Source organism: Aquarana catesbeiana, linkage group LG03, assembly GCF_042186555.1.
Source record: "Aquarana catesbeiana isolate 2022-GZ linkage group LG03, ASM4218655v1, whole genome shotgun sequence".
NCBI lineage: Eukaryota > Metazoa > Chordata > Amphibia > Anura > Ranidae > Aquarana > Aquarana catesbeiana.
This window is the reverse complement of record NC_133326.1, coordinates 677,009,788-677,026,097: the sequence shown is the minus strand read 5'-3', so window position 1 is coordinate 677,026,097 and position 16,310 is coordinate 677,009,788. Positions and strand designations below refer to the sequence as shown.

At 44.7% G+C, this 16,310-nt stretch overlaps 1 protein-coding gene and 1 non-coding gene across 3 annotated transcripts in view; one reads left to right on the top strand and one right to left on the bottom strand.

Annotated features, from left to right (window-relative positions):
- The window catches only part of TMEM107 (transmembrane protein 107), a 33,203-nt gene extending 19,960 nt beyond the window's left edge, over nt 1-13,243 (top strand). Inside the window, exons 5-6 of one of the 2 annotated variants that reach the window (XM_073624172.1) lie at nt 12,614-12,710; nt 12,895-13,243. In XM_073624172.1, coding sequence (XP_073480273.1) covers nt 12,614-12,710; nt 12,895-12,964 — 167 coding nt within the window. In that variant the 3' untranslated portion in view covers nt 12,965-13,243. Of the gene's footprint in view, nt 1-6,625; nt 6,723-12,613; nt 12,711-12,894 lie in introns of both variants that reach the window. The other variant, XM_073624171.1, reaches the window with a different exon arrangement.
- TRNAI-AAU (transfer RNA isoleucine (anticodon AAU)) lies at nt 3,423-3,496 on the bottom strand. Its single transcript has one exon. It is a non-coding gene; the product is annotated as a tRNA-Ile (tRNA).
- Nucleotides 13,244-16,310: the final 3,067 nt, after the last annotated feature.

Sequence of the window (16,310 nt, the reverse complement as noted above, 5' to 3'; positions counted from 1 at the left end):
ACATTCTAAAGGGAGGGGGTGGTACAAAAGGTAATGATTTGATGGGGGGTGGAGTTTACATAACTCCTCCCAAGTGCCGTCCCACTTCTTGCATCAGGGCAGAGGATTCCTGGGGGGGGGGTGCTGGGGTGTTCTCAGGAAGCTGTGTACAGCAGTCTGCTCGCTCACCACCCCACCAGTCATGATCTGCTTGCATTACATAGAGAAGCAAAGAGACCCAGTGATGGCATTACTGGGTCTAAAATAAGGTGTGTAATACATTTTGAAAGGTTTTTTTTTAAAGGGTCACTCCACTTTCGTCGGGGGGGGGGATAGCAACTAAAGAAAAAAATAATATAGCATATATAATTGTGACACTGATCATTGTAATTGAATGTCATTAAAAATGACCTTTCCTTTTCAATCTGCAGCCAATGTCATTTTCTGAAAAAGTAATGCAATATGGCTGCCTGGAGGTGTTCTGTACACAGAATGTATATTGAACACTCCCCAGAAACATCATTTCCTGCTTGTGTGATTGGCTCACCGATTTTCCTAGAAGTCTGTCTAAGATACAAGATTTCAGATTTCAGGCATCCCCTGCAACAAAAATCTCATTTTTGGAGAGATACTTTCAAAAGGAGCACGTCTAAAGGGATGCGGACCCAGCAGCTTTCCTCATTAGTGCTCTGCAGCTGCACACCTGACAGTTAATTATGAAACCACTCCCATTAGACCCACTCAGAACAGAGGCACAGACAAACACATAGGGATTTCTTCGGAATAACAAAAGGTAGGAATCTGCAACAAAGGTTGTTATAATCATAGTTACATAGTTAGTCGGGTTGAAAAAAGACACAAATCCATCTAGTTCAACCATGAAAATAAATAAATAAATAAAAGATAATATCATACAATCCCTTATACACAATCCTATTCCTTGCATTGTACATAGATCATCCAGAGGGGAATGTTTTGTTTTCTAAACAAAAGTGGAGATACGCTTTAAAATTTTTAGGCGGTCCGTTTCCATCCGATTTTCCCCATAAAGGAGAGCGAGTTGTGTCTATGTTCGCTCTGCATAGCGGAGTGGACACAGACCTGTCATCTGCCTGCTCCGAGACAAATTTTTTTGCTTAGCAAGTGGATTCCACTTAGCGGAGGCATCCGTGTGAAAGGATTTATTGTATGTGAATGCATGGAGGGCCACATTCACCTGCTAATAAACAAAGATAACATTACACAGCCCCCGCACCTCTGGCCCCGTGTACATTACACAGCCCCCCACACCTCTGGACCCATTTACATTACACAGCCTTCACACCTCTGGACCCCTTTACATTACACAGCCCCGCACCTCTGGACCCCTTTACATTACACAGCCCCACACCTCTGGATCCCTTTACATTACACAGCCCCCTGCACCTCTGGACCCCTTTACTTTACATATCCCCCTGCACCTCTGGCCCCGTTTAAATTACACAGCTCCCGCACCTCTGGCCCCGTTTACATTACACAGACCCCCGCACCTCTGGCCCAGTTTACATTACACAGCCCACTGCACCTCCGGACACCTTTACATTACACAGCCCCGCACCTCTGGACCCCTTTACATTACACAGCCTTCACACCTCTGGACACCTTTTACACCCCTTTACATTACACATCCCCCTGCACCTCTGGACCCCTTTACATTACATAACCCCCTGCACCTCTTCACCCCTTTACATTACATACCCCCTGCACCTCTGAACCCCTTTACATTACATAACCCCCTGCACCTCTGGACCCCTTTACATTACATAACCCCCTGCACCTCTGAATCCCTTTACATTACATAACCCCCTGCACCTCTGGACCCCTTTACATTACATAACTCCCTGCACCTCTGAATCCCTTTACATTACATAACCCCCTGCACCTCTGAATCCCTTTACATTACATATCCCCCTGTACCCCTTTACATTACATAACCCCCTGCACCTCTGGACCCCTTTACATTACATAACTCCCTGCACCTCTGAATCCCTTTACATTACATAACCCCCTGCACCTCTGGACCCCTTTACATTACATAGCCCCCTGCACCCTGGACCCCCTTGCATTACATAGCTCCCGAACACCCCTGCATATTACCCTCCCATCTGTTAAAGCACTTTTATTGCTGTTAGAAGGAATGTAAACATCCTTGTGATAGTATTAGGCAGTGATAGGTATTCTTTATGGAGGAATCTGGGGTCTATAAGACCCCAAATCCCTCCTTTGCATTTAAAACGCCAAGTTTGGCTGTTTTGAATACTGTATTTTTTTTTTCAGTTGCCTGCTTTAAGTCTTCTATAAACCAGAACTGATGTCATGACATCGCATCCAGGTTACTAGATCCGAGACCCGATCAAAGCTAATTCCGGCTTCGTTCAGGTCTCTGGCCAGCCGGCGGATGTGCTGGCTGATCGCTCGGGCCTCCCTGTGGAACGGTAGATCCCAGGCAAGCCGCGGAAGGCGGCGGGAGGATGTCCCCTTGGACTGCTTGGGATAAGAGCCGAGCGGCTTCTTAGCCGCATTGGTTGTTATCCTAAGAAAGCTGACTGCCGGCTCTAAAAAACTGTACCGGGGTGATGCGTGCAGCTGCAGGTATCAACCCGGTACAACCCCTTCAAGCCAAGGCTGCATATTTGCGTGCGGTCGGGGTTAAAATGTCTGCGGGCCGGGAGCGCGCAAATTCATCACGTGCACTGAGGTGCCGGACATTTAGCGGCTGCGGGCCATAGGTTGTCGACCCCTGCTCTAAACCAATGCCCTATGGAAACTTCTATGGAAAATATAGGGTACCAACGTTTGTCACTATTTTACAGGCTCAAATCTTGACATGTTGGGTATCTACTAGCCACAACCCCATATTTTATATTTTACCAGAAAATTAAACAAATAGGTAATATATTGCATTTATGTGCCCTAAAATGAACTTTGGTGTATTTTTCACTGAAACTTTGTGTTAAATAAAGCACTGTGCTAATATCGCATGACCATAAAAAATTAGAACTACCGCTATTTTATTGTCCAGGGTGTCTGCTTTCAGAAAATGTATGTTTGAGGGTTTTTGTTAATCTTCAGGCCTAAAATTATTTTTTCAGCCACGTATGCAAAAAAGGTGAAAAACGGCTGTGGCAGCAAAAGAGTTAAAGCTTTGTAAGGGGGTCTGGTATCAGATATTTATATTAAAAATTTCCGTAAAATAATATATTTACAATGAAGTGGGGGGTCTAATGAAACCATTTATACAACAGTAATGCCTATTATTCTAGTATCTTAATTACTTATGTTCTCAGAAAAAAAAAAAATACATAAGATGTTCGATATTTCATTTTGAATATATTTTGTCCCTTTCAGATTATTGTATGGGGTACCTGTGTGTTAATCTAATCATTTTGATAAAAATAAACACTTGGCCCGTACGGGGATCGAACCCGCGACCTTGGCGTTATTAGCACCACGCTCTAACCAACTGAGCTAACCGGCCATTGGTGTCAGGATTTTTTGTTACAGTGAAAGAGAAAACATAAGCTATGGTGGCATGGCAATGGACTTTAAGGTATTTTTTAACTCATTTGTATGAGTCTATGATAGCCCCTCTATTAAAAACATGAGTGTTCGAATTTGAGCTGTCTTCAGGGTGGGCACATGACTCGCGGCTGCTTTACAGCTCCGATGGATGTCTTCTGCAGGAGGGGCCATGATCTCCCTCTGACGTCAGCCGGGGAGATCACGTGGCCACTTGTCTCCTCCCACAGTAGCTCTGTCTCGTAGCTGTAAAGCGGCCGGGAGTCACGTGACCGGCCTGAAGACAGCTCAAATTCGGTATATAGAACGCTCGTTTTTTAAAACAACTTACATAGTGTGCTATGCCAGCCTTTAATAGAGGGGCTGGCTGTGACAATTTCATTTTTTTTTTTCAAGAATAACGGCGGCGGGGTGGAGACAGACACAGAAGGCGCTGACAGGCAGGAAGGAGGGAGAGAGAGGACAGCAGCATATGACGAAGGGATGTACTCTGACCACAGTGGTCAGGGCTCAGCAGTCCTGATTTTCGTGGTCAGCGCAGAGAAGGCATACAGGAAGTGGAGGGTTCAGCCAGGTTTTTTTTTTTTTTTTTTTGCAGTTTAGAGGGAGGCAGATTATACAGCACAAGCACTGTGCTGTGTAGTCTGCTTTAAAGGACCAGGATCTGTATTTATTTATTTTTTGGGGTTAAGAAATACTTTAACCACTTCAGCCCCGGAAGATTTGGCTGCTTAATGACCAGGCCATTTTTTGTGATACTGCACTGTGTCGTTTTAACTGACAATTGCGCGGTCGTGCGATGTTGTACCCAAACAAAATTGACATCCTTTTTTTCCCACAAATAGAGCTTTATTTTGGTGGTATTTGATCACCTCTGCGGTTTTTATTTTTTGCACTGTAAACAAAAGAAGAGCGACAATTTTGAAAAAAACACAATATTTTTTACTTTTTTGCTATAATAAATATCCCCCAAAAATATATATAAAAACAATTTTTTTCCTCAGTTTAGGCCGATATGTATTCTTCTACATATTTTTGGTAAAAAAAAAATTGCAATAAGCGTATATTGATTGGTTTGCGCAAAAGTTATAGTGTCTACAAAATAGGGAATAGATTTATGGCATTTTTATTATTATTATTTTTTTTTACTAGTAATGACAGTGATCTGTGTTTTTTATCGGAACTGCGATATTGCGGCGGACAAATTGGACACTTTTGACATGTTTTTGGGACCATTGTCAATTATACAGCAATCAGTGCTATAAAAATGCACTGATTACTGTATAAATGTGACTGGCAGGGAAGGGGTTAACACTAGGGGGCGATCAAGGTGTTAACTGTGTTTCCTAGATGTGTTCTAACTGTAGGGGAGATGAAACTGTTTAGGAGGAGAGAGAGATCGGTATTCATACTTAGTATGAACACAAGATCTGTCTCTACTCCCATGAAAGAAGCGGGATTTGTGTGTTTAAACACACAGATCCCAGTTCTCGCTCTGTCACGAGCGATCGCGGGAGCCCGGCGGTCATCGCACCGTAGAGTTTTTGGACATCACTGCAGCCACCATCTAACCCACGTTATCCTTTGATGACATTTTATCTGTATCCCAGCACTAGGGCATAGTGCTGTGCTTGTGAGCACCTTAATTTTTAATAAATGAAATTTGTTTTAGCCACGCAGTGTGCACTATGTACTTTCATTTTTATTACATGTGATTTGAGTGCCATCTCCATTACCGTGGGACCATCTTCCCAGACAAATGTATATGAGTAAGTGGTGTTGCGCTGATCCTTATTATAAAAACAGGTGAACAATGAATAATAATAATCAATGCGCTAGATAGGAAAATAGTGAAATAGCGTAAGCGTGGGAGATGAACATTTTCTAATACGAATCATCTCCCACGCTTACGCTATTTCACTATTTTCCTATCTAGCGCATTGATTATTATTATTCATTGTTCACCTGTTTTTATAATAAGGATCAGCGCAACACCACTTACTCATATACATTTATCTAAAAGGTTAGGTGTTCACCTTATCGGTGTTTGCGGCTTTTCCACCCACAGCCTCTTCCATATTAGATAGCGCGGGAATAATTTCCCTTATTTAGTATCTTCCCAGACAAGTCTCCATCCCCCTCCACTAAGTGTGGTAAATGCTGTTTCGACCCACCTGTTAGTTCAGGGGTCCATGTGCTGAGGTGAGCGGTTTGGCTGGCCGGTGGTGGTATCACGGATATGTAGCACTGCATGGAATATCTTGAGCACCTATATCACCACGGAGGAGAACCTTTTTTTCTTTATCTATTATTGACTCTACTTTAAAGGGACTGTTTTTGGACTTTTGGGTTTAGCGCTGCACTGCTTTGTTTTATCATCTATTACAAGGAATGTAAACATCCCTTGTAATAGGAATAGGCATGACAGGTCCTCTTTACAGTGAGATATGTGGGCAATAAAAACAACGATCTCGGCTTCCCAGCTGAGGCGGCCCAATTTTTTTTTTTTAATGCAGAGGCCTGGCGTGACATCATAACATCGCGCCCGGCCTCCGAACGATCATAGAGACTCCGGGGACCATCTGTATCTCTATCGTCAGCATCCGGGGCAGGTGTTCTGTCAGATTAGGCGAATGTGTATCGGAAGTGACATTCCGTCGCTGCCATCTTGCTACACCCCGCACTCCTCCACAGTAACGATACATCGAGAAGGGGGCAGGCGGACATCTTGTTACACCCACCGGAGTTTTGCATTTCACAGTTATTTTTAACAGTAAACCGCTGGCTGATACACGGGGAACATGTGACTGGACCAGAGCTGCAATAATATAGGTAAGTATATATATCTTTCTTACAAAGGTTAGTGAACAAAGGTGTTAGGAGGAGGGAGGGAGTATTTTTAAGACTAGTTGGGTATAGCCTGGGATTCCACCTATTTTATAAAATGGCTTGTGTGGCAACTATGCATGTTATTTCAAATTTTTTATTTTAAATACTATTATTACAATACTATATTATTATTTATTTAAAATATTAAATACCTGGTTTTGATTTTTATGAGTCCCTAACCCAGTACTGTGCCCTTCAGCCATAGGAGCCCATGCTAGTGCTAGTGTGGCCCTTCTCTTCTACCTCTTTGAGGGCTGGCAGTGCTCCGTGATTTGGTGGATATTTGCTTTCTGCAGGTGAGTGCTGGAAAGACGAGTGTCCTTGAAGGGGAACAGCTTATTGTCTTGAAACAATTGTTGTGCAGTCTGGTTGTGGGTGGACTGTTCAACTCCCAAATCCCCAAAATATTTAAAGTGATTGTAAAGTATATACAATATCTCACAAAAGTAAGTACACCCCTCACATTTTTGTAAATATTTTATTATCTTTTTCATGTGACAACACTGAAGAAATGACACTTTGCTACAATGTAAAGTAGTGAGTGTACAGCTTGTATAACAGTGTAAATTTGCTGTCCCCTCAAAATAACTCAACACACAGCCATTAATGTCTAAACCGCTGGCAACAAAAGTGAGTACACCCTTAAGTGAAAATCTCCAAATTGGGCCCAAAGTGTCAATATTTTGTGTGCCCACCATTATTTTCCAGCACTGCCTTAACCCTCTTGGGCATGGAGTTCACCAGAGCTTCACAGGTTGCCACTGGAGTCCTCTTCCACTCCTCCATGACGACATCACAGAACTGGTGGATGTTAGAGACCTTGAGCTCCTCCACCTTCCTTTTGAGGATGCCCCACAGATGCTCAATAGAGTTTAGGTCTGTAGACATGCTTGGCCAGTCTATCACCTTTACCCTCAGCTTCTTTAGCAAGGCAGTGGTCGTCTTGGAGGTGTGTTTGGGGTCAATATCATTAGGGTTGCACCGATACTAATATCGGTGCCGATACCAAGTATTTGCCCAAATACCTGTACTCGGGCAAATTCCCCCTGATGCTTCACCCAATACCCTTGCATGCAGAGGCTCCCAGAAGTCAGTGGGCGGAGAAGGCGGATCGCGAGTCCTGGCACAGTGCAGAGCGAGTCCTTGCAGCAGAAGGTAAGCTGGCTGGGCCAGGGGTGTGGGTCGCAGCCGCATGTGCCGCCCATCAGAATCATTAACGGAAGTGACGGCCCGTCTCTCCGTCAGAGACTGTACACCGCGACACTCATCTTAGTACACCCTGCACTCGGCCTCAGTAAGCCTGCAGTTACAAGGCGGCAGCAGACATCTTGTTACACCCAGCTCATATAGTTCACTAACTATATGGGCTGGGTGTAACAAGATGTCCGCTGCTGCATTCTGACTAGGCTTACTGAGGCTGAGTGCAGGGTGTATCAAGATGGGCTCTTGTATACGCTACGATTTTAAGTTTATCATGCCAGGCTGCCAGCTATTATCAGTGCTGCATTTCAGTGTCACTGCCTAACAATCAGTTCCTCCTATAATTGCCCATAAGTGCCACCTATTAGTGCTGCAAATCAGTGCGCATCAGCCAGTGCCACATACCAGTGTCACCTATCAGTGCCCATCAGTCAGTGCCACTTATCAATGCTGCATATTAGTGCCACCTATCAGTGCTGCATATCAGTGCCTGTCAGTCAGTGCCACCTATCAGTGCTGCAAAGATATCATTAGTCTGTATTGTGCTTTGAAAACTGTCACATGACATTAAAAAAGAATCGATATCGGCGAGTACTTGAAAAAAAATATAAGTACTTGTACTCGGTCTTAAAAAAGTGGTATCGGTGCAACCCTAGTTATCATGTTAGAATACTGCCCTCCGACCCAGTCTCCGAAGGGAGGGGATCATGCTCTACTTCAGTATGTCACAGTACATGTTGGCATTCATAGTTCCCTCAATGAACTGTAGCTCCCCAGTGCCGGCAGCACTCATGCAGCCCCAGACCCTGACACTCCCACCATCATGCTTGACTGTAGACAAGACACACTTGTCTTTGTACTCCTCACCTGGTTGCCGCCACACACGCTTTACACCATCTGAACCAAATACGTTTATCTTGGTCTCATCAGACCACAGGACATGGTTCCAGTAATCCATGTCCTTAGTCTGCTTGTCTTTAGCAAAATGTTTGCGGGCTTTCTTGTGCATCATCTTTAGAAGAGGCTTCCTTCTGGGATGACAGCCATGCAGACCAATTTGATGCAGTGTGTGGCTTATGGTCTGAGCACTGACAGGCTGACCCCCCCACCCCTTCAACCTCTGCAGCAATGCTGGCAGCCAGGGCCGCTGATAGGCCAGTACAACTGGCTCTGTTGTACCGGGTCCGGCCAGCATTGAGGCCCGGGCAATCTGCCCAGAGACCAAATTGATGCAGAATAAAAAAAAAAAAATATTCCTTCAGCCAGCACCCTATGACCCTTAATCAACCGACCTCTGGCTCTTCCGCGCCCGCTCCTCATGCTGGCTCAAGTCCCGGCCTGCATAATTTGCCTTCCCTGGTGGAGAGTCTTCTCCCTCCGCTCATGGAGCTCTGCTCTGTTCTCCACACGGCCTGAGACAGAGACAGTGAGACTGGGAAGCGGTGAGGGCGAACAGCGGCTGCGGCAGAAGAAGGAAGCAGCTGACATCTAAAATTGTTTGCAACTGACACTCCAGGCATCAGCAGCAGGATGGGAGAGAAAGTGGCTCATGGGGCCCGGCTAACACAGGTGTGTGGCACTGTTTGCAGTACATTATGGCATGGGTGGCACTGTCTGCAGCACATTATAGCATTGGTGGCACTGTTTGCAGTACATGGTGGCATGGGTGGCACTGTCTGCAGTACATGGTGGCATGGGTGGCACTGTCTGCAGTACATTATGGCATGGGTGGCACTGTCTGCAGTACATTATGGCATTGCGGCATGGGTGGCACTGTCTGCAGCACATTATGGCATGGGTGGCACTGTCTGCAGTGATAAATATCACTAGAAGACAAACCTGCACCTTGTTTCCAGGCGGGGCCAGGGGTGGGGCTGAAGGAGGGACCAGGGGTGGGGCTGAAGGGGGCCTTGTCAAGTAGGCCGTACGGGGCCCCATGATTTCTATCAGCGGCCCTGCTGGCAGCACTCATACATCTATTTCCCAAAGACAACCTCTGGATATGACGCTGAGCACGTGAACTCAACCTCTTTGGTCGATCATGGTGAGGCCTGTTCTGATTGGAACCTGTCCTGTTAAACCGCTGTATGGTCTTGGCCTCCGTGCTGCAGCTCAGTTTCAGGGTCTTGGCAATCTTCTTATAGCCTAGGCCATCTTTATGTAGAGCAAGAATTCTTTTTTTCAGATCCTCAGAGAGCTCTTTGCCATGAGGTGCCATATTGAACTTCCAGTGACCAGTATGAGAGAGTGAGAGCGATAACACCAAATTTAACACACCTGCTCCCCATTCACACCTGAGACCTTGTAACACTAACGAGTCACATGACACCAAGGAGGGAAAATGGCTAATTGGGCCCAATCTGTACATTTTCATTTAGGGGTGTACTCACTTTTGTTGCCAGCGGTTTAGACATTAATGGCTGTGTGTTGAGTTATTTTGAGGGGACAGCAAATTTACACTGTTATACAAGCTGTACACTCACTACTTTACATTGTAGCAAAGTGTCATTTCTTCAGTGTTGTCACATGAAAGATAGAATAAAATATTTACAAAAATATATACATACATATATACAGTAAAACCTTGGTTTGAGAGCATTTTGCAAGACAAGCAAAATTTTTAATATATTTTGTCTTGATATACAAGTAGCGTCACAACTAAGTATGAAAGAGAAGAGAGGCACCTCTGAGTGTAGCTCCCGCTGGAATTTGCTTCTAATCCCCTTGGGGAGGCTTCCATTTGTGGATGGACATTTTATGGTTACACAACCTATCACATTGCTATAATCTTTTTATATGGACTATAAACTGAAGGACTTATGAATAAATGGTTGTGGAACGAATTATCTGAGTTTCCATTATTTCTTATGGGGAAATTTGCTTTGATATACAAGTGCTTTGGATTACAAGCATGTGTCTGGAACAATTTATGCTTGCAATCCAAGGTTTTACTGTATGTCTCATGTAATACTTACCTGCTCTGTGAAATAGAATTGCACAGAGCGGCTCTGATTCTCCTCTTCTAAGGTCCCCCACCGGGGCTCCTGGCCGATGTGCCACCATAGAAAGCCACTTCCTATGATGGCACACCTGCAGGCTCGATCCCGAGCCACACTGCCTGCATTCATAGACACACACAGCTCAGTCCCGCCCACCGCTCCCTTGTCACAGGATTAGACTGACAGCAGTGGGAGCCATTGGCTCAGCAAAGCTTGTGAGAGTGGGGAGAAGAGGAGAGAGACACCAGCAATCTCTCTTTATAGAGACGGGCTGATAATGGTTATGACAGTACTCTGGCTGGTCAGGCAACGTTTTATTGCTCGTGATGTCAATCCAGGCTGGAGGGGTGAGTTTTTCGGGTAGGTTACGGGAAGATCAGAGGGAGGGCATCACCATCATCTAATCGCTGAAGGTGGTGCAGGGACAGAGAATGCTGCAGAACAGCAGCGGTAATTTTAAAGTGTAAGGTCACCTTTCAGGAAAGAAGGCACACTAGCAAAGTACACCCCCTCCTTCTTTCAACCAGTCCCTGCTGTACTTACCTCTGTTGGCAATGAGCTCTGCCAGTGCCTATGCAGCTGGTGTAGCGGTCCGGGGATTTTAAATCTCTGCTCTTCTCCCCCTTCTTTCTGTAAGGCTTCAGGGACGGATCAAAGATTTTCAGATAGCTCAAAGAAATCACATGCCAGCACTGACCAATCAGAATCGCTCTGGTCTGTCCCAGAAGCCCTACAGAAAGAAAGGGTTGAAAAGCGGGGATTTCAATTTCCTGGACCGCTATGGACCACAAAACCACTCCACCTAAAATGGGTGCTGACAGTTTATCACCCAAGGAGGTAAGTACAACAGGGACTGGGGAAGGGTGTAGGGTGCTAGTTCACCATTTTTCTTTTCTAATTTTGGCAGCTGTAAAGCCTTCTATGCATGAATGTAAGTGCCACAACCTCCTGCCTAACCCGCTCCCTCTGTGTCCTGGACTTACTTTACCCTCCTAGGTGCCTGAGACCTCCATGGAGGGTATAAGTATAGAGCGCAGCAGGGGATCAGCGATCATCCATTCACTGATCTCCCCTGTGAAGTATGAACCAGGAAGCTCCGAGATCTGAGAACTTCTGGGTTCAGAGCTGTCTAACCCTGGTCTTTCTGGCAAGGATAGAAGCTCGGCACGCTCTGTTTTCGATCAGCTTCAACAAAGTGCAGAGGTGACATTAGGGGTCTGATGATGTCACCTTAAAGAGAACCTGTCACCTGCAATATGTTATCAGATAGGGGGCTTGATAGCCCCATTGTGATAGCAATAAAGTTAAGTTTAAAAAAGGAACAATAGCCTTGATCTGTGCGGGGGCGCCGGGGACACTCGGAACGGTTCGGAGCCGTTTGGAAATACTCGGAAATCCTCTGAAACACTCGGAAATACTCCATTCTTGAGTGAGTTCAGCCGAGCTGTCCCTGAGTCTTTCCGAGGCTCTCCAGCGCCCCCCCCCCCCCCCACAGCTCTGGCCACATGCGGTATTGCATGCAATAGAATCCAATCAGCTCTCTTCCCCATTGAACTCTGGAGAGTGTAACTTCAGCTCCCCACCCCCTGCTTTCTTGAAGCTCAGACAAGCTTTATAAATTCTGCAATGTGAAGGCTGCAGATAAACAGGTACAACTTATGCAGGAGGATTTGTTTCATCTCTGTGTATCACCTGAGGATTGTCTCTTCACTGGGTATATGAAAGGATTTACAACCACTTGTAACTTGCACTGTGATTTTTCAAGGGGGGGGGGGTTTAAGACAAAATGCTAATATTTTAGGGTGCTGCTTAGGTTTTCTAGATGTTTCCTGATCTGCTTTAACAAGCTGAAGGCTGTAAATCATTGAACAGGCCATCTATGGAAATAAATGTCAATCTGCTATAATGTTTTATATGATTGTTTAGTTCCTCTCCTCTACTTCTGCCCTGTATTGTTACCATCGCTTTCCTTGACGCTGCCCTCCCAGCCCTGGCTGCCCACTGCTCTGCGTCGGTCAGCCTTTCCCTGTTTGTGTCCCAGAAGTGGGAGTGCACCTCCTATTGGTACATCTTTGGCTTTTGCAGGTACATAATAAGGGGGGGGGGGGCAGTGACAAGATGAAGGATAAAGATGACAGGGGGAGGGTAGAGAAGAGATGGATATAAGAGGATAATGCAGAGGAGATAATCTGTCATTTCTTGCTGCATATCCTCTAAGCACCCATGAACGCTGCTCCTGGTAACCCTGACCTCTTTTCTCTCTCCGCAGCGCCTTCCCGGCCTTCACCGAAATAATCGTCTTCATCGCTGTGCTTGGATTTAAACGGAAACCGCTGTGATTTCTTTATACAACCAAATTACTGTTACCGCAATCCACAGGGTACAAGGAACAAGCTGGATTGGGGGTCATTCACACTTTTGCACTTGGGCACCATTGTGCACCCAAAAATGCCAGGACTAAACCTCCTTGAAGGGTTCAGTTTTGCGGTTTTCAAAGGTACAGGTCAATGTACTGTGCCTTGAAAAAGTATTCATACCCCTTTGAAATTTCCCACATTTTGTCAACTTAAAAACTTAAATGTATTTTATTGGGATTTTATGTGATAGACCAACACAAAGTGGCACATAATTGTGAAGTGGAAGGAAAATGATAAATGGTTTTCCAAATTTTTTTACAAATAAACATGTGAAAAGTGTGGGGTACATTTGTATTCAGCCCCCCCTGAGTCAATACTTTGTAGAACCCCCTTTCTCTGCAATTACAGCTGCAAGTCTTTTTGAGGATGTCTCTACCAGCTTTGCACATCTAGAGAGTAACATTTTCGCTCATTCTTCTTTGCAAAACAGCTTAAACTCAAGCTGGATGGAGAGTGTCTGTAAACAGCAATTTTCAAGTCTTGCCACAGATTCTCAATTGGATTTAGGTCTGGACTTTGACTGGGCCATTCTAACACATGAATATGCTTTGAACCATTCCATTGTAGCTTTGGTTGTATGTTTAGGGTCGAAGTCCTGCTGGAAGGTGAACCTCCACCCTCATCTTAAAGTGGAGTTCCACCCAGAAATGGTACTACCGCTGCTCAGATTCACCCGCCCCCCCCACCTCCGGTTTCACATTTGGCACCCTTCAGGGGGAAGGGGGGAGCAGATACCTGTCAAATCCAGGTATTTGCTCCTACTTCCGGGGTATATCGCTGCACATTGTGCGGCCATCTATGCAACTATGCGGACTATGCAATGTCCGGCAAATCACCCCCCCCCCCCCCCCGCGCTGTCTTCTGGGAGACACACAGGTCCCAGAAGACAGCAGGGACCAATCAGAACTCACAGCGTGACTCGTGCATGCGCAGTAGGGAACCAGGCTGTGAAGCGAAAAGTCTTCACTGCCTGCTTCCCTTACGAGAAATGGCGGGGGCAGCACCCAGGAATCGATCCGGAGTTCGGCTGGGGTGCCGACATTGCGGGCTCCCTGGACAGGTAAGTGTCCTTATATTAAAAGTCAGCAGCTACAGTATTTGTAGCTGCTGACTTTTAATTTTTTTTCCGCCAGCGGAACTCCGCTTTAAGTCTTTTGCAGACTCTAACAGGTTTTCTTCTAAGATTGCCTTGTATTTGGCTCCATCCATCTTCTCATCAACTCTGATCAGCTTCCCTGTCCCTGCTGAAGAAAAGCTTTCCCACAATATAATGCTGCCACCACCATGTTTCACAGTAGGGATGGTGTGTTCAGGGTAATGTGCAGTGTTAGTTTTCTGCCACACATAGAGTTTTGCTTTTAGACCAAAAAGTTCAATTTTGGTCTCATCTGACCAGAGCACCTTCTTCCACATGTTTCCTGTGTCCCCCACATGGCTTCTCGCAAACTGCAAAGGGACTTCTTATGGCTTTTTTTCAACAATGTCTTTCTTCTTGCCACACTTTCATGAAGGCCAGATATGTGGAGTGCACGACTAATAGTTGTCCTGTGGACAGATTCTCCCACCTGAGCTGTGGATCTCTGCAGCTCCTCCAGAGTTACCATGGACCTCTTGGCTCTTCTCTGATTAATGTTCTCCTTGCCCGGCCTGTCAGTTTAGGTGGACGGCCATGTCTTGGTAGGTTTGCAGTTGTGCCATATTTTTATCATTTTCGGATGATGGATTGAACAGAGCTCTGTGAGATGTTCAAAGCTTGGGATATTTTTTTATAACCTAACCCTGATTTAAACTTCTCCACAACTTTATCCCTGACCTGTCTGGTGTGTTCCTTGGCCTTCATGATGCTGTTTGTTCACTAAGGTTCTCTAACAAACCTCTGAGGGCTTCACAGAACAGTTGTATTTATACTGAGATTAAATTATACACAGGTGAACTCCTTTTACTAATTAGGTGACTTCTGAAGGCAATTTGCTTCACTAGATTTTAGTTCGGGGTATCAGAGTAAAGGGGGGCTGAATACAAATGCACACCACACTTTTCACATATTTATTTGTAAAAAAATGTTAAAAACCATTTATCATTTTCCTTCCACTTCACAATTATGTGCCACTTTGTGTTGGTCTATCACATAAAATCCCAATAAAATACATTTACATTTTTGATTGTAACATGAAAAAATGTGGAAAATTTCAAGGGGTATGAATACATTTTCAAGGCACTGTATATACATTAAACACAAAATGCCTCCTGCCCATAAATGTGGTAGCCTGGTATAGGTATAGATAGAACATGGTGTTCAACCTGTGGCCCTCCAGCTGTTGCGGCACTACAAGTCCCATGAGGCATTGCAAGGCTGACAGTTATAAGCATGACTCCCAATGACTTGAGGCATGATAGGACTTCAGCAACACCTGGAGGGCCACAGGTTGAGCACCCCTATTATAGATGATGGCTCCACATCACTGGGCAATTGCTTTTAGCCTTGCTTGCCCTCTAGGACTGGGGATGTCCTAAAAAAACAAACAAAAGAGGGATCATCAGCCTAGTGCATTATTCCAGAACATTTATTTTACCAGTTCCCACCCAGGCCAATTCTGAAATTTCTCTCCTGCACGTAAAAATCTGTATTTTTTTTGCTAGAAAAAAAAAACCCAAACATTATATACTTTTTTTTTTTTTAGAGAGAATAAAATGGTGGGTGATGCAACTTATTTATGTCACATGGTATTTGCACAGCGGTTTTATTTTTACAAACACTAGATAATACCTATTTTTTGGTTAAAATATAAAAGATGATGTTACCCAGAGTTAATATCTACCTAAGATGTCACCCTTATAAATTGTGTATGCCCGTGGAACGGTGCCAAACTTCATTACCTCAAAATCTCCATTAGCGAGGTTACCAGTTTAGCATTACACAGGAGGCCTGAAGCTAAAACGATTGCTCTTGCTCTAATGTTCGCAATGATACCTTACATGTGTGGTGCGATTGTAGTTTATATATGCGTGTGGGACCTACGTATACATTCATGTTTATGCGAAAGGTGGAGGTGAGTGCTTAAAATTTTTTTTTTTTTTCATTATTTATTCAAAACTTTTTTCTTTTTTTTTCTTTTTTTTTACAGTCTCTTTAATTTTTGTTTTTTTCTATCAACTTTATTGCTTTCACAAGGAATGAACATCAACCCGTTTGAAAGCATGGTCCTTTTTGTGGAGAGATCTGGGGTCTATTTGACCCTAAATCTCTCCACTCGCCTCCAATGCAAAG